This window comes from Alligator mississippiensis, chromosome 13 (assembly GCF_030867095.1).
Source record: "Alligator mississippiensis isolate rAllMis1 chromosome 13, rAllMis1, whole genome shotgun sequence".
Taxonomy (NCBI): Eukaryota; Metazoa; Chordata; order Crocodylia; family Alligatoridae; genus Alligator; species Alligator mississippiensis.
The window spans coordinates 54309116-54332011 of record NC_081836.1 but is presented as its reverse complement, the minus strand read 5'-3'; the positions used below and the strand labels follow the sequence as shown (position 1 = coordinate 54332011).

The window sequence follows — 22896 nt, the reverse complement described above, 5'->3', positions numbered from 1 at the left end:
AATTTAAAACCCCAAGAAACCATTGCTACTTGCATGCATTGCTTTGGAGAAGGTGAAAATTCAAGCCAAGCAATGGAGCAAGGTCCAATTCAGCCACCCCTCTGGCCAGGTAAGGTAATTAATAAATTGATAATAGAAGAGAACAGGTGTAAAGAAACCTTCCAGTGACAGAAATACCGTACTTATAGCATGCAAGCACCTTGTTTCAGGAAGGCAGGATAAAGGGGAAAAATACACTTTCCCTTTTAACCAAATAGGGTTAAACTTTCCTCATGCAAGATGTGCCCCAGTTTTCACTTGCTGATTTTTGAAGAAAAAAGCAAATGCGGTATGTGAATAAATAAGGTCCTTGGGGTGGCTGTGCTATTAATAACAATCGTACCGAAAGCACCTTCCCTCAGAGGACAGCTAAGCTGTTTGCAAATGCTGAGCTTCACAGCAGCCCAGCAAGGGATCCATCTCCGGGAAGGGTAAGGTGAGGCACAGGAACCTTTGAGCAGACCAATGCAAGCACTGGAGACCGCTCAGGGAGCAGAACTGGGGCTCAAGAGACCTAAATACTGCTAAAATCGCAGTATTTCTGAACATGAGTGAAGAGAAGGGAAGGGAGCCATTTTTCTAGGCCCCGTTCTAGTCACGAGACAACACAGCTTCAGGGTGAAGTGGAAAGCACCCCCAAAGCCAGGCAGAAACATGGCCAGAACAGCACTGGCACCTGTCCCTCTTAGCCTCACCTTCTTTGCTTTCTAGCACAGGTTCCTTCAGGGAGCTGGCAGGTGCGGCCTGGTTCTGCACAGGGCTCTGGACCGGGCTGAGGCTACTGCTCCCATCTGCTTGGTCTTTGCCCCTCATCTCCTCCTGCCACAGTGTGGACTTGGTGGCAGGGACCTTCTCAGCACTGGGGATGTTGCTGCTGGTCACGGCCATCTTGGCAGGACCCGGCTCCTAAAAAGAACCAAAAAACACTGAGGATTAGGGCACATGCCGTGTCCCAACAAGAGCCACGCACCCACCAACACTGCTTGCCTGTAGGCAGGTCCTTGCGTGGCGGCACACGAAGCAGGTTTGCCCTCCCTGACGTCCATCCCCCACACAGCTCCGAGGCCCAGCGGTGTTTCAGGGCACTTGGAATGGATCAGTATGTTCCTCCCCTGAACTAACTTATTTATAGGCTTTGAATAGTGGCAGGTACCAGCTCAGCTGCCAGGGACACAGGCTAATTCAGGGCTTCCTTAGGGCAGGGATTAGGGCCATTCTTGCAACAGGAAAGGAACTGCCTGGTAGCCTTCTCCCACGAGGGAGGGATGTGAAGACAGAGCACGCACGTCCCCATTCGCCCAGCTGGAGGGACGATCAGCGCAGAGGCAAGCTCAGCTCGCAAACGAAGGAAACCTCAGAGCCCTGAGAAGATTGAGGCACAGACGGACGGAGCCACGACTTGGGGCTGGGTTTTTTTCAATTCGGAACAGCCCCTCCCAGCTCCGCAGACAGGAGGCTGCACAACGGAAACGCTTCGCTGCTTTTTTTGTCCATTTGCAGCCTGTGCTCGCAGTCGTTCTGGGGGAGCTTCCCCCTCTGCCCGGCTGCTGCACCCCGTCCTGACCCACACCGCAGGCTGCCGGCCCTGCCCCCACCCCCGGACAGGGGTTTCTAAGTCTGTGGTGTGTGACGTGCTCCGAAATCACAGCAATGAGTGTAGTGGGGTGGTTACACAGAGACGGTGTCAAAAGGGCATTTAGGGAGACTGGTTTCCTCAAAAAGTGACTGAGACCCAGTAGATTCCTTTAAACGTTGACCTACATCAGAACTCATGGAAAGATCAGTGTTATCGGGACTGTCCCGATGAAGCATCCCGGCCTCTCCCCTACAGACCAACAGGAGACTTATAACTACAAACATAAGAGGACCACCCCGCTCCCCAGGGCTTCTCCTTCCTCTTCTTCCCAGGGGATCCCAGCTAACACAATGAACCCTAGAAATGCAAGCAAGATCCTGGGGGTGGAAGGTAGAAGGGAAAAGGTGGTCAACTAGAGCATGCACCCCCAAATCCCCTTTGTGAATCTCTCATCACAGGTATTTCCTAGCATGTGGGCCCCGTACTTTGACTCCCTTCCCTCAACATTTACTGGGAGGCATCCTCATTTCCAAGAAGGCTGCACATCAATCCCTATCCCCTTCCGTGGAACGCCCTCTCTCATCCTCCTAACGCTAGAAGGATCAGCTGAGACGACAATCACCAAGATCCACCAGGATCACTGAGGCGGCCTGAATTTGGCCGTCGCATAAGGCTGCACGTTCTTCTGTCCTGACCAAGACTCTTCAAAGCAGAGTTTCACAAGACTGTGTCACCACCTGAGAGAAATGGCAGCCCCGGCCACAGCAGGCAGGCTCTGACGCCCCACCAGGCCCTGGAGCTTGAGACGCGTGGTGAAGGGTGGGAGCTCTCATGTGTCAGAGGGGCGCCTGTTGAGCTGGGCAGCCCTCACCCGCCCAGTCAACAGGGGACACGGAGGCTGCCCGTGAGCCAAGACACTGTATAGGACAACGTCTTGCTAAAATGAAACTTCTCCGAGAAAGCACTCTGGGTCTCCTGGAACATGAAGGGTTGTATTTCAGCAAGGTTTGCCTTGTGGGGTGACCCATTCGCCCAGGTAGAAACAAGCCTAGCTCACCCCCACTGGCTCCTGCTACAAGGCTCCCCAACTTGGACAAAGAGAGTTGTTATAACAAGACGAAAAGACGAAGCTGGCAGCACTTGGGGAAAGGCTGAACTGGGCACCCACCCTTCCCACTGCCCCACGCAAGCACCATTGCTACGGGTGAGGTTAGCTGCTGACTTCAGCACACACGGGCTGTCAACAGTTCAATCAGCAGATGTCTCAGCTGCAGACGAGCAGGTATCTGCAGGACATCCTAGACCTGCACGGTCTCCCTCCATTTGCAGGAGGGATCCAAAAATTCTCTTTCTTTTTTGCCTTTGAAGATTTCTGCTCCTCTTTCTCTCATCTCCCGCAATCCTTTCCTCAGCTTCCCATCTCTGGCCAGCATTGGACAGTGCAGATCTAACACTGCCATAACAGGAGTCTGCTCTCGCCCTCACACCCCTCAGGTTTGAAGCCAACGTTGCTACCTCTCCAACGCGCTCCTGGCAGGGGATACACCATGAACCTAATATACCAATCTTCCCCATCCACGTGCACGCTCTCATTGCAGGACTGCCACCTCCGACAGCCTGTCTTTCACATTGCTGCTGTCTTTAACAACCCTGCATGGCCTCAGGCCTCTCTCTTTTGCTTTCACCTGCCAGCAGATAAACACAGTCTCTTCACTCTGAACATTTGGAGGATAAGCTGAAAAAATAAAGCTAGAAAACACTGCATGAGAGAGAAAATTCATTCCCCTGTATTTCAACAGGAGCATCAGTTCTTTGATTGAACTGCTTTCCAAGCCCTATAGAAACAACAACAACAATGCACCATAGAGCCTTACTACGCGAGAGGACCTTGATTTTCAAAGACAGATTTACTGAGCTATAAATATTTTAAAGAAAAAACAGTTATTTTGAATGCATCTTTAATTGACTGCTGTTGCAAGGCAGCCAGAACTGCTATTTTGCAGGTGAACCTTGCTACAGGAAGCTGAGCCTGTTGATTTCATTTGGGACAAAGGAAGTACAGGTTAGCCGATTCGCATGTGCAAAGGGACTGAGACTGTCACAACTGGTAAAAAGCTGTGGTCTATTAACTACAAATTTTTCTTCTCGTGTCGTGTTTCTGCATTAACAGAATTTCCCTGAAAGCCACCGAGTACAAAGAACAACCAAGCAATGAATGACAAAGCCGACATGAAATATTCTCTGCAAATTGTGAACCCCTCCCAGCCTCTCCACTGTTCAACACGCTGCAGAGAAAGCAAGGCAGATTTAAATGACTATGGCAATCATCATGTAAACATGCCTCCCACCGGGCACACACTCACTGCTGGGACCGAACCCACTGGAGTTCATGGGACACTTCAGGGTTTTAAGAACTAGCCCCAGAAGGATGTGGAGGATCAAGCCCTTAGATACTCTAACAGTCTCAAAGTCAGAGCATCTGGTGACTTCCGCTTCCCCCCTTTACACACACACACACACACACACACACACACACACACCCCTTAAACTCTCAAGAGCTGACCAGCAACGCCCTCCCAATTTGGACATCTACCATGAAACACTTTGAAGAAGAACATCACTGGGAAAGTGAATGCTCAAGATCTCCTGAAGATCGGATTTTTTTTAAGATGTCCCCAAATGGAAACCCAAAGTTACTTGTCCTCTTTGAAAATCTAGACTATCTACATACTTGTGTATGTAAAAATACACACAGAAGGCATGGAAGTGTGCCAAGCAGCACCGTGTAAGCAAGACAGTCCAAATGGCTCCTTTCCCTCTCTTTTGTCATTCAAATATTAGCTGCCTCTCTACCAAGTGGGAGCAGATGTCAGGACGCCGCAGGGTCAGCTTTCTGCTGGAGCCAAAAATCAGCAACGTGGTGTCTAGGTGTAGTCTACGTCCAAGCTGCACATGTCTTGGAACAGAGGTGGTAACAAACAGCATGGAGGCCAATCCCTTCTTTCAAGGATCTTGGCGAAATATTATTGTCCTGGTTTCTACAGAGAAACACTGCGCTAGCAGCTGACTCCAGTGGGAGATCAAGGCCAAAAAACAGGCCCCACCAAAAAGACTCATTAAAAAACTGCCCACTTCTTCCCTAAGCTAAAAATCTGTTCGCAAGCTGAGAAAAAGTACTGAAACAGTGCCCTTCAGTGACCCCTGCAATAATGATTTCTTTCTGAGGTGACAGACAGAGAAATGATGTAACATTTTTAAGAATAAAGATGAATTGATGAGAAATTAAAAAAGGAAACCGCAGAATTTCCCAGCAGGGATCTACGCCACTAGTGTAGGAACTTCCTGCTGCACAGTCTAGTCCCAACACTAGCCGGGGAGTGGGAGGGCGATATGGGAAGGCTAACACGCAGCTCCGCAGCCCCATGGCTTGACCCAGGGTCCCAGACTCTTCTGGGGAGGAGAAGAAAAGAAGCCACCTAGAAATGTGTGCAGATAACATGCAAGCGCTTGCAGCTGTCCGATCCTCCCTGAGCTCCTTCACAAATGACACCGTGTCGGATTAGGGGCATATTTACTTTTAAAGGCTCTTTTCCTTACAGAAAAGAGGCCTGAAAAGCAGCCAAGTGCAACAGAAGCCATTTCAAAGAGTTTTCTTTCCCTTCCCTTTTTTAAAATTCTTCTTCTGGTTACGCTTAGTCCCCTCCCTCCTTTGATGAGCTGCATTAAGTCCATGGTGACAGACTTCTGGCACGGCGTCCAGAGCCACCGACCACTCTGGTGCTGCGTGGCTGGAGCATGAGGTTGGGATCAGTTCATTTCCAGCCGACTTTGGGGCGGGGGAAGAGAGACAGGAAGGATGGGAAGCCGCGGCTCTTTTGTAGTTTCGGCTCCCTTGACACAAGTTGGGCAGGTGACAGGGGAAGCAGGAAGAGGCAATGGGGAGAGTGTGACGGTAAAGATAAAAGGCCTGTGCTCGTGTCTAGCACTATCATGCCGGAGCCTTTCTGCAGGAAACGAAATCTCTGCACAGACAGATACGCGTGGCGTTTCCTGCCCTCCTGGCCAGCTCCTGATTGTGCAGAGGCGGGTGGGGAGTGAAAGTGCTCCGTTTCCTGCCTTTGAGCTTTCTCTTGGATGGTCTAGTGATCAAGTGTAGAGCAAATGGCTCCGTGTGTTTTACATTTTATGGGGACCCCAACACTTCCAGGGCTGGTGGGGCCCAGCACAGAGGCAATGAAGGCAGCTTGCCAGGAGGCACAACTACATAGCTTAAAAATAACAATAATCTCAGAGGAGGCACCTGGCTGAAATTTGGGCCTGTGCTGCTTCTTCATGGAATAAGTCAGAGAGGCCGCGTGCAGGGTCAGCTCATGGGTACACATCGCTGCTCTCCTCCTGCAGCCTGGGGCTTTCACACCGGCCCCCGGAAACATCTGGTGAGGCCAGTGGGCTACAGAGACCTGAGGTCTAACCCAATCTGCCAATTCCTGCACTCCCTATATTCCCCGTGGGAAAACGCACAGCCTTTTGGAGCATCATCTTCTGATGGACCATGAGGACCAAGGAAGCTTAGTTTAAAAAGGGCACCCCACCTCTCCCCTTCCCTCCCCCAAACCCTGTTCCTAGATGCCTCACCTCTCAGGCAGGCCCCTCCGTGCTCTGGCCCCAATGCCACCCACATGCCCCAATCTACCATTATACAGTTCCAGTCAAACACACCGCCCTCCCCTGGGTCAGCTGCTCCATGGGGAAGGCTCAGCCCCTCTGCCCCACCTAAGCCACCCAAGCCAGAGCCACCCGGTCACTCCAGGCAGGCCTCTGCTGCTGTCTGAATTTCTCTACTGCACAGCTTTGCTCCCCCCGTCCTTTCCACTCCTAAAACTCTCTTGGAAGCTAAAAAACAAGCCACCACCCTCCTTCCACCTAGCCGGCCCTTTTATCTTTTGGCAGCACACCAGCTTTTTCCCTGGCAATTGTAGCAAGGCTGGTGGGGCGGAAAACAGCAGCAGCGAGACAGGGCCACACACAGGGCCTAGCCGCTCTGAAAGACCTGGCTGTCCCACTGCCGGCCAGCATTGCTTTAGGGAGAAAAAAAAAAAAAGGAAAGAATCTGGGCGCTGGCATCTGCGTTCTGCTACTGAACTTGGTTCAACAGGCAAGGCAGGTGCCATGGCTTCGGCTCAGCGGTTTCTAAGAGACGGGGGTGGAACCACCACTTGCCTCACCCTACACATGTGCCCCCTTCACCCCAGCACATGAGCAAACAGAGATGCTGCTGTATGACCAGCTCTGCCAGACAGGCCCAATCTAACTCACTGAAGTGGCCCCATTGATGACTTTATCCATCATGCAGGTAACTTGCCCAGGATCACCCAGAAAGGCTGTGGCAAGAACTGACCCCCAGACACCCGAGTCCCTAGTCTCTGCAGCACTCGTGGGCGCTCTGGTACCGTCCCTCATTAAACCCAACATGTCAACAAGCCACTGCCAGGGGCCAGCCTAATCCATATCAGGACCTGAGCACAAGCAAACTAACCCCTCATGCCCCTCAATTAGCCCATCCACACACACCCAGTGCTCCCCTTATGTGACAGGGCAGGATGGAAGCAGGTATTACCATATGCAGATGAGATTCTTTAGGTAAATCTGATATCCTTTATTAGACCAACTAAAATAGTTGGAAAAATTCTTCTTTGCGAGCTTTCGGGTACAAACCCCATATCACACTAGGCAGCAGCACAGCAGTGGTCAGAAATACCCCAGCCCAGTCTTGCCACCCTCAAGAGAGGGAGGCAGGGGCTGAGAGCAGTGATAGAGGTGGGGGAAGGGAGGAGGGTTGTAGACGGGAGCCCCAAAGGAGAAGGGGCTGAGGATAACAGCAAGACCAGAAGGTTGCTCTTGGGTCACAGAGACCCCTGGGGAGTGGATGGATGGGATCAAAGGTGCTGGAAAGACATGAAGCCATGACGCAGCACTAGCTGCAAAACCAGGGCCAAGAGGAAGAGACCAGCAAGCAAAAAGCAATGGTGAGAGCCATGAGTTTCCAGGGGTGAGGGAGCCAGGGAGGAGGATCGGAGAGCAGCCAGGGAGCAGAGGCTGGGACACAAATAGAAAGCATGTGTGTGTCTGCCACAAGCTCTCGGCAAAGCACAGAGCCAGCCACAGCATCCTCCAAAGCACGGACCTAGCCCCATCAGGGAGCACAGCCCAGCGCTGCACCCTGACCCTGCTGCCCACTCTCTGCCACACAGACAAGGACAAGGGTAGCATTAGCCTCGTCTCTTTTACCCCCTTGGAAGCCCTGAGTTTGTACCTTGGACCACACAGTGGGGAAGGGGCACTCCCTGCTTGGCACCCAGCCTGTCCTCTCTGACACCTGGGCAGCCTGGCACAGCGCTCCAGGAGCGGGTGTCACCACGCCGCCTCTGCCGGGCAGCGTGCTGTCTCCTCACAGCCGCTTACCTTATTTGGTGCTCAGGAGCTAGGATCCTGTAAGGTTTCCAAGAGGTTGCCATGGCAATGAAACGTAACCCAAAACGATGTTTTTCTGGCTGCATTCTCCCCTTCCCCCCTCAAAGCTTCAGGGGCTGTGTTTATCGCCGTGTAACGTTTCCACTCCTCCCCGTGCACGTGTGCGGGGAGCTCCCAGGCTGCAGCTCCTGCTCTGACACGCTAAGTCCCTGCACAGAGGAGCTGGGGTCATGGCAAGGGGGATTCTGAGCTCAGCTGGCCCCTGTGATGGAGCAAAAAGCTCCCACAGCAGCGCAGGTGTCACAGCAATGCCAAGTTTTCTCAAGGGGCTTCCCTTGGCCAAGTCCAAGCTGTCTCCATGCTCTAAGGGGGAGCCAAGAAGACCTAGTGTCATGAGTGAGAGCACCTTGGGCAGCAACTCTCAACCAGGGTGCTGCCAGATCCTTTGAAGAGTACCCCAAGACATAAGGAGACAAGCAGATAAGCCAGGCTCAGTCTTGTCCCTGCCTAGACGACCCCCAGCCCTAAAGCCCAGCCCCTGGGGCGATAGGTAAATATTGTAATATGTACATTCATTTTTAAATGGGGTGCCATTCAATTCACAGACATTATGGAGGGGTGCAGCGAGTCCAATGGGGGGTGCCTTGAATCCAAAAAAGGTTGAAAACCACTACTCTAGGGGGATGGAAGCCGAGGGGGAGTCCAGGCCAGAGTTAATATAAAGAAAAGAGCAAGCTTCTTCCCCATCTTTTCTCCCACCCTGTACACCTCATGGTGGGAGTCAAAAGCTTTGCTCTTTCCCACTAGAGAGCCAGCCCTGGCCCTCTCCGTGTGGACATCCTACAGCCTTTATGTAGGAGGACCTGAAGGACGACCGTACCCCAGAAAGGGGAAAGGGACTGGGCCTATTTTCCAACCTACCCCCTGCCCAGCTCTCAGAAGCCCCTGGGTAGGCATGCGGATCTGCTGGGTGAGCTCCCGCAGCCGGTCCCACTCAGCCAGGCCAGTGGCAGGACATACTCGCATAGGTCAAGGCAAGCCAGGGACAAGGCCATTCTCAGATCCAGGCAGAGATTATCCCAGCCATGGGGTCAGATTCCAGATCTGTGGGATTCTCCCCCACTCCGTCCACGTTGGAGACTAGCAGGAAGGAGTGAGTCACAGCCGGCCCCAGCTTTTACCATTTATAGTCAAAGCGAGTGCAAAGCCGTCGCTGGGTCCCTGGAGAGCTCAGCTCCAGCCCCCAAAGCTCCCAGCTCAGCCCAGGCCTTTATTATTTTCCTTTAATTCTCATTATCTCGGGGGTCATCTCATTCAGGGTAACTGGAGCCCTGAGGAATTCCTTCCTGGGCTGTTTCTGCCCGAGAGGCCTGTGAACGGCTGGGATCTCTTCCTCATCTTCCCAGCCTCCCTCCACGCCATGCCCACACACCCCCAGGCCCAGGAGGAAACTGTCTGAGGCTTTACAAATCAGCTGTTGAGCATGTGTTCTGGATTTGATGCCATTTGTGCTGGGGATGGGAGACAGCAGCTGGGGAAGAGGCAAGCTTCCCAGTACATACACACATGCACACTGTTACACACCTAAATCCAACTTTGTTCTTAGCTGTAAAACCCTTCCTAGATGCACAAACCCACCACAACCAAACCCAGCAGCATGCACAGCTTGCACAGGAAGGACCACACCTGAAGGTATAAGGGGGTTGGGGACAAATGAAGCTTGCCCTCCCCAGAAAGGACCTCAGCCAGATCTCCCATACCAGCTGGGTAGGGGGCAGCCAGGGGTTTTAAATGCAGCTGCTGCAGCACTGGCTGCTACCAGAGAGATTTAGGGTGACGCTAATGAGTGCTAATAAAGACCATTCATCTTCAAAGCAGGTGGAGAAGCAGAACATGACCTTGGGAAGTGACATCTGGAAATTAATTCACACCATCCTAGCTACCCTGACATCACCATGTTAACCCCCTGCATGCTGAAGAGCTGCACTCCAGCCACAAGCCCAGTTTTCACATCAACTTGGCTAACAAGGAGGATCTTCCTGAACCTGCTTTGCAGAGAGCAGCCAGTGCGGCGAGACAGATCATCCCCTCTCTTAGGCTGAGTCCTACTGGGCTCCTGTCACTGAAGAGATCTCCAGGTCACAGTGAATTACTGGGGATCACCACCTGGGGTTACCTGAGGAGTTGGGGGCTCTACCTTCCTCTTCTTCTTCTGATTCTGCTTGTTTGTCCTTGGATAGACAATCAGCATTTCCAGCCACCTGCAAACAAACAGAAGGAGCTGTGGTGAGGGTAGGCAGCAACAAGAATTAAGCACATAATGCATTTCTGTCTGACTGGCAAGTCTGACCATGATAGCCAGGTGGACACTATTCAGCCACCTCCCTGGAACCCACGTAGCGCTACAAGAAACTTCTCGGCTGCCTTCCAGCAAGACAACTCGTGCTGTTAGGAGTTTGGGTGGCGTCAGCATTTCCATTACTAACCCCTATTTTCAGGGGTTTATAACTTGGCCATAAAAATTCCCTCCGAGCTGGAACTTGGCACAAAGAGAATCTCAACCTCGCAGAGCTGGTTAGGGCCAGCACAGCAAAATGCTACCCAGAAATTCTTCATCTTCCCAGTCGCCAGGAACCACAGGCCTGAAGAGGAAGAACAACTCTTGGAGGAGAGGGGGTAGCCGCAGAAAGGAACAGAACAGTACTGAACAAACTGACTCAGAAACCACGGAGGTGCAGCAGAAAAGGATTCCAGAACCCGGTTTGCCACCCCCGGCTTCTAGTTCTGAGCTACCGGGCCCTGAACCTCGCCAGCCGGGCCGACTCCGAGAGCAACCAGTGTTGAGATCATTGGCAGGATGAAGTTTGCTGAGTCTTGTCCTCATTTTTTAAGTGAAGCTTTGGCCTCACTGCAAAAACCACAGGCACAGTTTGGCACAGGCTCTGCTCCAGGGAGAGACAAGGACTTGGAACGATGCAGGGAGTGTGCAAGGAAAGAGGAGAAGATACTGAGGCACATCAGAGAAATCTTACGCTGGATCCTCCTGGAATACACCTGCCTAGAGAGAACCAGCTGCATGCTACTTCCCAAGATGCCAACGTTAACTCCATGCTCCCTGTATATTTTACTCTAAAGCAACCCACGAGAGAGAGAGAGAAAGGAAACGCTCTTAAAAAGCCCAGCACTTGCCATGCATCACTTGCTTTGTGGATTTCTCTACAGGCTCTTGCCATGTCCTGATAAGCAGCCCTTACATTTCAATTAACTCAGGCTCAATCAGGATGACAATGGCTGATTCAAATGTTCCATGCTTCAGTTCACTATATCTTTTTTTTTTCTTGAGAGCGGGTGTTGTAACAGTTTGGGAGGACCACATCAGCCGGGTTATGGTTAGGCAATAAATGCCAGAAGCATGCAATGAGCATAAAACAAATCCAACTGAGGGGGGAGAAGTCTTGATGTCGCACTGCAATTGCAAATGAAACTACCCTGGCTTGGAACCAAATGTGACTTTTTGGGATGATTAATGTTCACAGTCAGAAGCAAATGCCGCACTTCGAAGCAAGATGCTGGGCCAAGGCGCAATAAATCAGCCCCACCTTGCTATTCAGCGTGCGTCTCTCTCAGCATTCCCAGAAGCAAACAGAGCAGGGTTTGGGAATGGCAGGCTGAGCTGGGATTTGGAGCCAGCCAAGACACACAGTGCAGGGGAAGAAAGAGGAAGGAGAAACAGGGCCATTTTGCAATGTTCCAGGGCATGACAGAGCAGAAAAGCCAAGCACAGGAGGAGACGAGGGAACAGCTGTACGTTTTGGGAAAGGCTGGGTCAGAGGAGCAGGACCCGCTGAGAGAGCCTGTAATGCTGTCAATCAGCTACAGACTGGGAAGTCATGTGTCAGCAGAGAGGGAAAAGCAGGAGCTGCTGCAGAGCCAGCACGTGCTAAAGACCCAGAAACTGGAGCCAGGCTGGTAGAACAGATCTGAGCAGTCCCTGGAGGTAACTGCTTGCTCCCTTACTCCATTCGGCTCCCAAAGCAACTCCTGTAGGATTCACGGGGGAAATGTCAAGGGCACAAAAAAAAGACAAAATGGGGAAACAAGCCTGCTGCAGGTATGCGACGGGGGCAACACTTGCTCCTGCAGCTGCACCTAAAGCCCAGGGGCTTCTAGCCATGGCAACATTGGCACCTGGTGGCAAGTATGGGGAGGTTATAGCTGCCTAAGTGCGGACCAGGCTGCTGACCACCCCATCTAAGGAAGACCGCCAGCTTTCCCCAAGTGCCTCATCAGTACTGCCTCATGCAGAGACCCCCCAAGTCTCCCCAAATGACAATCCCCCATCCTGTGCCCAGAGAGCAACCTCAGGAAACAAGCCCTGACGTGGGTTAAAAATCAAAGCAATGCCCCATCCTACTGTAATCCCAGCCCAAGGCACCATTTGGTCCCTAGAGCAGAACCCTGCCCGCTGCTTCCTCCAACTGGGAACAGGTGGGTTGGGCAACGAAGACCGGAGCGCACTGGGGCAAGGCCTGGCACCAAGGCTGGAAAAGGAGGGAGAGGGAAATCACTGCACATACAGGCCCTTTCCTGTCCCCTCCCCACCCAGCCTCTCCGGGACTGCACCAGAGAAGAGATGGCACCACAGCTGGGATCATTTTTGCTACCTGCTACCCCAACCACCTGTTCAGACCTGGCTCCCTGATCTGCTCTCATCTTACACAGGGACAGGGAGGGGGCTCCAGGCAGGCTCCTCCACAGCATCCTGGCTCTGCAGCTGGTGGGAACCCTCATGACGGTGGCACACCAGAGAGGCAAAGCAAGCAGCTGTGGCCCAGCGCTTGGCTCCTCAGCTTCCTGCTTTGGGAGGGGTCAGGACAACTCTGGCACGTGAGGGAGGCTACAGTCCAACAGACCAAGACAGCGCAAGATAAACTAGAGATTCCAGGTCTGATCAGTAATCCAGCCCTGGCAGCTGGTGGCAAGATGCACACCCACAGAGATAGGGAAATAGTTGTAAGCATGTAAAAGGCCAAAGTACAATGTCCTTGGAAGGCTGATCCTACCATCCAGCCCAGGCAGAACCCAACAAGTGCAGAGACACTTCCATGGGGCGTGGAGGAGGGATATGAAAGGGAGGCTCTTCACCCTCTTCTGGTTATTAGGCAGGGCTGGGTGAATCGTTTTTCACATCGAAAGCCACCCTGCCAGGAAGCACCATTCTGAAAGCCTCCGTGGGAAGATGCTGTCGCAATGACAGCTGTCGAATCCAGAGACTCTGAAAACACCACGGGATTTGAAACACCCAATGGCTTAGATGCAAAGCATCAGAATCTGTTGTTCCAGCATCTCCAGCTTGAAAACACCTTCTTTTTTTTTTTTTTTTTTTTGGGGGGGTGGAGGGAGGAGTTAGGTGGGCAGTGGCCTTTATTATTTGACCTTCTGTTCCAGTTCTCAATGAAAACCTGGTTTGAAATGTCAGGATTTCCCCCAGGACCAACAAGAAACCAACTGGATCCATTTGCTCCATTAACAGACTGCTTGGGTGGGTGAACCCAGCCAGGCAGGGCCCTACCCATGGGAGCTCTCAGCCTGAGCCAAGGGCACCAGCAGAAGACGTGGGGTGGGGATGCTGTCACCCGGCAGCTGGGGTGAGGGGCCTTAGTGGCAACAGAGAGCACCCGAGCAGGAGGAATGCAAGGGGAGGATGGGACCTCTGCCTCGGGGAGAGAACTGCAGGAGGGGACGGCCCTGGGGGCTGGGATCTGTGGGGCGAGGAGTACTTTGCCACGGTTCTTCCGTGCCCCTCGCCATGCAGACTAGGTGTCCTTTCTTCCTTGCCTTTGCTGCTCCACCAGGTAAACCCGAGGCTCCCTTTGCTCCTCGCCCACCAGGGGACAGCAGGGAGGCAGGGAAATGATTCTGGTTCAGCCTCCAGCACCTGAGGATGGAAGAAAACGCACACACGGGATTTCTCTCCCCTGAGCAGCCTAACCTTGGGTGTAGCTAGGCAACAGTCCCAGCAGCAGGCCTGGGAACGAGCAAGCTCCATCATTTTTATTTTCCTCTGAGGTTAGCGGCTCTGCTGGGAGCTCAGGGAGGGAGGGGACAAAAAAATGATCCACCAAACCCTTTCCACTCTCCTTCCCAGCAAACACAGGCAGAGGTTTGCCCCAGCTGCAACAACAAGAACCAAAAACACAGGGAGCAAATGCCTTCAAGAAGCACGGGCCAGGTGACAGCTCTCTGGAGACCAGGCCTGGGGCACTGGAGGGAAGCCTTGCTTGGCCAACAGGATCAGGCCCAAGATCTCAGAGTTGATTTAAAGAAGAGAATTCCCCCTGAAATCAGAGGATCAATTAGTTCCCCTGGATCACCAGGTCTCCAGTCACTCAGTAATTACAGCTCACTCCTAAATGGCAGGTAGTCAGTGGCCTAGCACTAAAAGCAGCTTGCTGGGTCTACGTCCTAGCAGCCAGGACTCTGGCAGAAGTCAGATCTCCGTGCGGAGCCTGGGAAGCAGCTCAATGGACTGCGATACCACAAAGAAGCAACCAAGAACTGACCCACTTGTGACAGGCGAACACCAGCAAGGGCAGTGGCAAAGGCTGTCAAATGCACAATGCCGAGGCAGTGAGAGAGCAAGCCTGTTTGCCAAACCTTCCCACTGCAGTGACTTTCTTTAGGTAGCTCCTCATGATGTTTTCAGACCAAAACCTGATTCAAGGGGCCATCATACCTTTAAATGTATCCCACAAACATCAGGCCCTTGAGCTCGGAGCTGGTGGGCAAGGAAGACCCAGCTAGAAACAAGTGAAACCAACCAAGCTAGTTTCACTGTTGCAGCCATGCAAACAGCAAGCAATGCACAAGCTGCCATGTTAGACATGCAGGCAAGGAGAAACACAGCTATCCATATAGGGGGCCATTAACACAGTAGCAGGAGGCTCCGTGGGAAGCCATGGCACATGGCAGGGCTCACAACCATTACGCATGGTACCATGAAAACATTCTAGACAAACCCCATTCCAGAAAGCCGAACAGACCAGGATGGGAATGCCAAGGAGAGACTCAAGTGTTTGAACAGGGGCAGGGCAGGAGGCATCCTCCCTCATTCCTGGCCTGGTACCAGGAGAGAAAAACCATGCGATAATTAAGCAGCACAAGGAGGGCTGAGGAAAGCCAGGGCACGCCTTAAATAGATGCTGAAGGATCCTGGCAAAGTGCTCAGAAAATGAAATGCACCTAGGTGCTGGAACCCACAATTATGACTCACTTGTGAGGAGCACGAGCCGACTAGGTCACTGCTCAGGATCCCATGGTATAATCGTGGCCACACAATAACACGCCTCCTTATTATCAATCCCCTTCTAACCCATCCCCTTCCAAGACCACCAAGCCCTCTTGAGGACTGCTCTGCTGGCCCCCATGTTTTCCTGGATCAGTTCAGTCTCCCTCCCACTCCAAACCCATCCATTTCTAAAGCACTAAGGGACATTGCACAGGGCAATTGGAGTTTCTCCTCTTCACAAACACCCTTGTGGTTTTACGTCAATGCACGAGATAGGCATCAACAGCAGACAATAGGAACTGGTGCAAAGGCCAAGATTTTCAATAGTAACTAGTGACCGTCAGGATGTGTGTCTATGCTGAGTCCCCTGTGCTCATTCTACGGTTTCCAAGCGAGTCCTGCCCGCCTGCTCCCACAGGCACAGGCCAACCCCAGTCCCAAGCATGTGGGACGCACACCTGTCAAGAACAGCCAGAGCGGCTTCATCACTCTGGGTTTGGTACACACGAGATGGTGGGGGTCAGGGCATGCTTGTGAGGGGTGGCCCCACAGCACTGGGGAGACACTGCAGGCATAACCTTAGGGTCTGAATATCGATCCTGTCCCTGAAGCCAGGAAGTCAGTCGGCTACAGGGAGCCACGCTGCCCTCTGCTCTGCTGTGAGCATGCGAGGGTCGTGGGGGTCTGAGGAAGGGAGAGGAGGAGAAGAGGAAAACCTGCCTCTGCCAAAGGGGAATGGACGAAAAGTGGCAGGAGATAAAGGTTTCCTGGTAAGAGGGACTTGAGAGCAACCTGTGCCATCATCCTTTAGCAAGCAACTGCCAACATACCTTAAGCACCAGTTGAATCCCTCCAACTTCTCCCCCAGTGAGCACGCCAGCCCAGATGTGCAGCAAGCAATCTGAGCCCGCGACTTTGAGACTCAACACTGAATTTGGCTTGTTCAGGGCCCCGGTTCCAAAGCGCACACTAAAGAAAGGTGGGCCTGGCCTCCCCCCAGGCCCACCGCTTACCCGCTGATGATCTCTTTGTTCTCAGCTCGGATGAAGTGTTCCTTCTCGGGGGTCAGGATGCACAGAGAGAACTTCTGCCCTGTCCTGCTCTCCCCATCCACGACATCTGTGCACTGGTTCATGTTGATGGTGCCCTGGGGGAGGGTTGTGGGCTGGAAGAGAGAGGAGAGATGTGTTAAGGGGAGCAGAGAAGCTGAGCACGAAGCCAGGCACCACAGCTGGTGGCACAAAACCCTGCTCTCAACAAACCTGTCTACTCACAAGGTCCCCAGGGAGCCCAGCCGACCACCCCAGTCACAGTTCTGCCACTTCCCTCTTGGGGCTGGCTCCAGCCATCCCATCCTGTTACTCTTCAGCCATGCAAAGCATCAGTCAAGCTGTCCCCTTGGAAGCTTTTGAGTCATGGCAATTCACAGATCTGACCCCTTTCTATCCCAACTCCCACCAGAGACAGCACTTCCCCTGCGTGTCCAGGGCAAGTTCTGCACCCTCACAGGGTTTGTGGGGGCCTTGCCAGAGCCCACCAGCACTTCTGTGCTTGGATACAATACCAGCTCTCAGATAGTCAAACTTCTATTTGCTGTTCCACCTTGTTCTAAGTATTACCCTTCCGCAAGGCCCAAGCTGGCCTGTCACAGCCTCCCCCCACCCAAAAACCTCCTGCAGCTGGTTTGGGGTTTGATGGTACTCCCCTCTGCCTCTTCCAGGTCTTCTAGCATGACCCTCTCGAGCTGCCCCACTAGACACTGCCTATGACAATGCTGGGGACAGGTAGCTGCCACGAGCAGGCGTTCCCAGCCCAGCACAGACTAGACGTGCTGGAGCGCGGTCTGAGGGCTACAGTCACCATGCTCAGCACTAGGAGCTCTGAGCAAGATCTCTGAGGGAAGAGGACCAGGTTCTGGTCTGGTTTATTTTGCAAGACCCAGCGTTGAGAGACCTGGGTCCTAATGCTTACAGTGCAGCATCAGCAGCGCCACCCCTGCACTCTCACCTTCTCCCTCAGCTGGAACAAAGTGCAGCTGGAGTCCGAGGCTCCAGCTTTCAAAAGGGCCTATGCGTTTTGGGTGCATCAGCTCAAGACCCTCATGTTTAGCAGGTGGCCACTTGGCACTCTCTCCAGAGGAGCAGGCAGATGCCAAAGCACCCAGAAACCACCAGGCCTGGGTACAAAGCTTCTACACGATTCATTAACACAGTTAACACCTCGGCCCTGTCCGGCCTTAAGACCTACAATTGTCACCACCCTTAGCACCCCCAGACATGGGACAAGTTTCCATGGCAGGGGTAACGCGGGTCCCAGTAGCCAAGACCACTCGAGGAGTTGCGTCCACAGTGGCTCTGCACTTGCTCATGAGCAGCACTAAGACACCAGGGCAGGAAACACCAACCACAGGGCCGCCCCAGAGCTGCATGCTACGAAGACGAGAGCCTCCTTATCAGAGGCCTGGGAAAGCAGCGGTGCCTTCCCGCAGACTCAGGCAGCCAGCTCGCTCTGCTCCAGCCCTGCTGGAACGCTGCTGTTTATCTTTGGTTTGTGGCAGCGTCTACAACTGGCAAGGCGCGATTCCCAAGGCATCCCTGCCTGGGGGAGCCTGCATAGCCGGCACGGAGCACCGATCCCTGTGCAAACACAGGCTGAGGCTTTGATGCCTTTAATTCCCCTGGTGGGCTCCTAATTCCACCCCATCCGATCGTCCCTTCACTTGCAAGACGGGCTCTCTGCTCTTACACGTCATCCAAAGCAGCTTGCCCCACTTCCCCAGATCCAGGCAGCAGACAAAAGCCAGAACCTTTCCAGAGGCAACTGGCAGGATTCCCCAGCCCGTCAGACCCAGAGCAGGGAGAAGCAAGGGATTAGCTCGCTGTTCCCTGCCCTGGAGGGCAGACACTCCTGCTTTGCCTTTACAGCCACGGCTGTGTTCCCACGTGCTCCCTTCCAGATCACAAACAGAGCATGGTGGTAACTGTCTCTACCTGGAGAGGTCTCCTTTCTGCTAACAGGAGCAGAGGTCTGTCATCTTCAAATGCCTGGAGGAGGCTTGGTTTTGCCCCAACAGGCCCATGAGGGGACATCTGAAAACATACGGGGAGGGTGCAATGGACCCACGCCGCCCCCACACTTCAGCTGCAGGACAGGTAGAGATGCCAGCACTGCCCAGAGCCCTTGCAGTATCTCCCTGATGGGGAATGGCCACAAAACTGAGGCAACAAGGAAGGGGGTGATGGGCCTGTCACAAGTGGGGCTCAGGTCTCCTGGCACAAGTCAGAGAGGGTCCAAGAAGGGACAGCAGGAAGAGGAGGTGCAGGACGGAGATGAAGAGCCAAGGGAGTCTGCATGGAGTCAGAAGAGGGAACGAGGCAGGCAGCGGCTGGGGAAGAGGTGTTAGCACTGACTGGAGCTGACAGGTCCATCTGGAGCAGCCCTCCCTTCTCATCCGATTAGAGCGTCTCCTCCAACGCGGCCCCCCCGCAGCTCCCCTCTCCCATCACCACCACCAGCTGCCTCAGCTGGCAGCAGCCTCCCACACAGAGCCCTTTAAAGCCTGACTTCCTTGACTCCCCAAATAGCACAGGCTGGAAGCTTACCAGCCTTGGCTCAGCCCGCTTACAGCTGCCTACACCCCGGACCCTCCCCACCTCCGCACACAGAGTCTGGGGCACCAAGGAGCGAGTGCTCCACCGCTGGGCTGCTCTCAGGACCTCTGCTTTTAGGCTCAGGCTTCGCCTGCTCCCCTCAGACACCACTTCAGACCACAACCACAGCCACGAAGTGGCGAGCGGAAGGGACCGACAAGCTTCAAGTGCTCTGAAGTGGAAGAGAGGGCATGGAGAAAGCATCCAAAAGCCGCCCCACTGGCACTTCCTCCTCCTGGCACTCCTGCCTTCCCCCTGCAGATGGCGAGGCCAGCAAGGAGGATTATTTTTGGCAAGTGCTGCAGAGTGCTTTGCCATGGAAACCAGCTCGGGTGCCAGCAAAATACCTTCAGAAGCAGCCGATCCTTTTTATGTAACAGGAAGAAAAAGAAAGGCAGCACAGTCCAGTAGTATGCACATGGCACTGGGAAGCAGGAGTCCCAGAGCTGGCTCCGACTCTGCTACTGACTAAGATCCTGGGCAAATCACTTAGCTCTGCTCTGCATCAGTTTGCCCATCTGTGCCACACAGAAAATATTTTCCCTGCCGCACAGCAATGCTGAGACTTAATTGTGTTAATTACCGTAGTGCTTGGGGACTAATCAGGTACAGTGTTGCACTGTACAGATTAAAATGGTCCTTGGCCCACTTATAATCTAACAAGCAAAACTGCCAGAGAAGAGGAGAAAAAGACCACGTGGACCAGACTTCAGCCAAGATCAGACAACCAGTGATCTGGGGTGTGTCAACACCGAGGTGCCCACCTGGGCACCTGAAAGAGGCCTGGCATCTAGAGGTGGACTGTCCGCTCTCTGAAATCAGGTCCCTCTTCCAAAAAGCAGACACCTAAGCACCCTGAGGCTCCTTTGATAACCACAGCCTTTGTCTACATAGCGTTTTGAGATCTGGTTAAGACACGGACCAATGTCACTTGTTTCTGGAAATGCAGCCTGAGGTTTTCACTCCATGCCGTGAGGAGTCTATTCAGAAGAGGGCTTTTCTCTGTCTTACACAACAATAAAGTTAAACTCCTGTTTTCTGGTAGCTATAAAAATCCTAGGGAAAAGCCTCCTCCAGCTCCCACTGGAGTTCCAGAAACCTCTTCTCCTTGCTTGGCTTCGGAGGAACGAGCATTTCCAGAACCAGGAGGTTGCACTGGATTGTTGTGTGGGTTCGAGTCTACTCCCCGCCCTGACCATTCCTCTGCCAGGGATAAGAGCCCGGCCAACCTGCAGGACAGAAGGAGACTTATCCATGAGGAATTTAGTTATTTACCAACACAAAGGGCACCCCTGGCCACTGACTCACTCATTCTTTTGCTATCTGTATCCTAAAACTTCCTGGCAGGGGTTTCAGGTGTGGACTTGGAACACTCCCCCGAAGAAGTTAGGGCAGGGCAAGGCAGCTCCTCGCAAACCCTATCCCTGGTCCTCCCATCTCATCCCCTTGGAGGAGTTCACAATATTTGCCAATTGTGTTGCACAAATACCCAAGCTGACTAGAGCAAGCGCTCAGTGCTTCAGCAGGGCAAAGGCGGTACCCACATCTTCCATCATCCCTGGTGGTATCCGATCTCAGCAACAGCACAGACAGCAGGGTGCATGAAAGGATTTCCTCCCTCCCCCAACCTTGCACTGGTGAAAGCGCATCCTGTTCAATTCAGCAGCAGACTAGAGACACCTGCTTGCCATCAGACACCTGTGAGCTAAATAGACCGATTCAACTTTTATCCAAGCCTGGTTTGCATAAAATGAACTTTTCTACCCAGGAGAACTTATACCAACCTCCAGTTCTCCTGTGCAATATGAAGTTTAATTTCTACCTGGGAGAAATGTTACAATCATTGTATTTTTCCTTTGCCTAAGGAAGGGTGCATGAGCCCAAAAGCTTGCAAATCATTTTTTTATTTGCAATTATCTAGTTCATCTAATTAAAGACATTGCCTCTACCACAAGATTTCTGACTAGAGACTCTGGCACCCTGTCTATGCTACAGTTATGCATCGTTACCAACTCTTTATTATGGACAAGGCCAGAGCAGAGAGCACAGACCTGGTTTGCTCGGTGGATTCGCTAGCAAGAGTTTTCGGTGCTGACTCTCCACCTCCTCTGCTAGTGCCAACGTAGCCAAGCAGCCCCCACACCTGCTCTAGCCGCCCCTCAAACAGAGGATGCTTGGAGCAGACAAGCAAAGGAGTGGGAGCAGAGGGAAACAGGCCAGGCCTGAGCCAGGGTGCCACCACCCTGCCTGGGCTGCAGCATCACGCAATCAACTGGGACCCAGTAAACAAGCCCATGAGATGAGGAACACAGGGCCCAGCCAAGACAAGGCAGGGGAGGACCTGGCCAGGCAACAGACTTCCTGTAACAGGGTGTAGTCAAGGTATACGCCTCGCCTGTGGGATGCCCACTCAGGGAGGGAACAGGAATCAGAAGCCTCCCTGGAGCAAAGAGCTCTTCAAAATAGCAGCCTTGCCAGCAGGGCTAAGTGGAAGGAGCAGACACCCCTGAGTCAGTCACCGATCCTGAAAGATGCCTGTGCCCTGCAGTGGACAGACCAGCCGCCTCATCGCACAGCTGCCTGCAAGACAGGAGACAGGAAAGAGAAAAACCACTGGCACAGCGGACACCAGTCATGCAACTGCTTATTAGAAGCTCCACAGATGTGCGCTCCTTGGCCTCTCCGGACAGCTCATCGTCCTCCCCACACAGTTGCGCCTTTTCCCAGGAAGAGATAGAACTGGGCAGGCAGGAGCCCAGCCCAGGAATTATTTAAAGTTGTCCCATGTATTTATTTCTATCTGTGGAGTCGGAGCAGTCACTTGGAGGCTAGCTAGGTAAGTGCCAACACCACAGGATGGACAAGCACCCACTCAGAGGCCAGGAAAGAAATATAAAAACACCCCACAACAGAAGAACTAGAGAGAAAACTTTGAGCAGGAGGGGAAAGCAGTGCCCTGGTGAACTGGCGGTTTTTCTGGTTCAGTGCCTTTGCAACCCAAATTCCCCAACATCTGAAGACAATAACTGGCTACCTATAAAGGATGGGTAGTGATTGTACTGCAGGGTACAAAAAGAGCAACTTTAAGAGAGGCTCTCACATGGTGGCCCTGCAAGGAGCTGGCCTGTCTTCTTTTCCAGGTCCCAGGTTGCTTTAGAAGAAGCTGTGATGCAACAGCAGCATTGGAAAGCCCCTGAGATGGCGAGATGCCCCCCAGCGCACTGCAGGCTTGGCTGGTCATGATGCGATGCATTTAATTTCTGAGGCTTTGCAGTGCTGCAGGTATCAATCCACTAACAACCAGACAGGGCTTTGCATCAACTGGTCCCCAGGATCAGCAGACAGCCCCAAAATCCCATGAACTACAGGGGTGTAGCCTGGCCCCACTCCCAGCAGCAGACCCACTGAATTATAAAGCCAGTTCTCCCAACTGGTTCTGAAGCTGCATTTATGTTCCTGCCTCTCCTCTAGAGAAAATTAAAACGGGAGGTGCTTTAGAGCAACCACGAGGCAGGCATGTCGATCACCCCTTCGGACAGCAGACCCCTTATACTAAGGACCACATGTGGATGCTCATTTTGGGGCCTCACCCCACGTCCATGGAAGTCAATGAAGGCCTCTGGATTTGAGTCAGGCCTACGATTAGCAGGCCAGGATGAAGGCTGGTGCTCTGGGCTCTCATGTCCTACAATGGGACGATCTTCCCCATTCCCCAACGAGAGGGAGCAATGAAAGGGAAATGACAGCCCTTGCCTTGAAGGTTTCAGGCCTTGTGTCCCTGCTAGATGCCTGCAGCTCCCCCACTGACATCACTGGGAGCCTACACATGGAGCGTCGGCATCCTTAGATTACGCACGTGCATTTTCAACGGG

The 22896-nt window shown here is 53.0% G+C and overlaps 1 protein-coding gene across 7 annotated transcripts in view; it reads right to left on the bottom strand.

Moving 5' to 3' along the window:
* Nucleotides 1-22896, bottom strand: part of MPRIP (myosin phosphatase Rho interacting protein) — a 132791-nt gene that overhangs the window by 52444 nt on the left and 57451 nt on the right. For all 7 annotated transcript variants that reach the window (XM_059716797.1, XM_059716798.1, XM_059716800.1 and 4 more), the window contains exons 4-6: nt 16388-16539; nt 10263-10347; nt 735-945 (exon numbers count right to left, since the gene is read on the bottom strand). In XM_059716797.1, coding sequence (XP_059572780.1) covers nt 735-945; nt 10263-10347; nt 16388-16539 — 448 coding nt within the window. The remainder of the gene's footprint in view (nt 1-734; nt 946-10262; nt 10348-16387; nt 16540-22896) is intronic.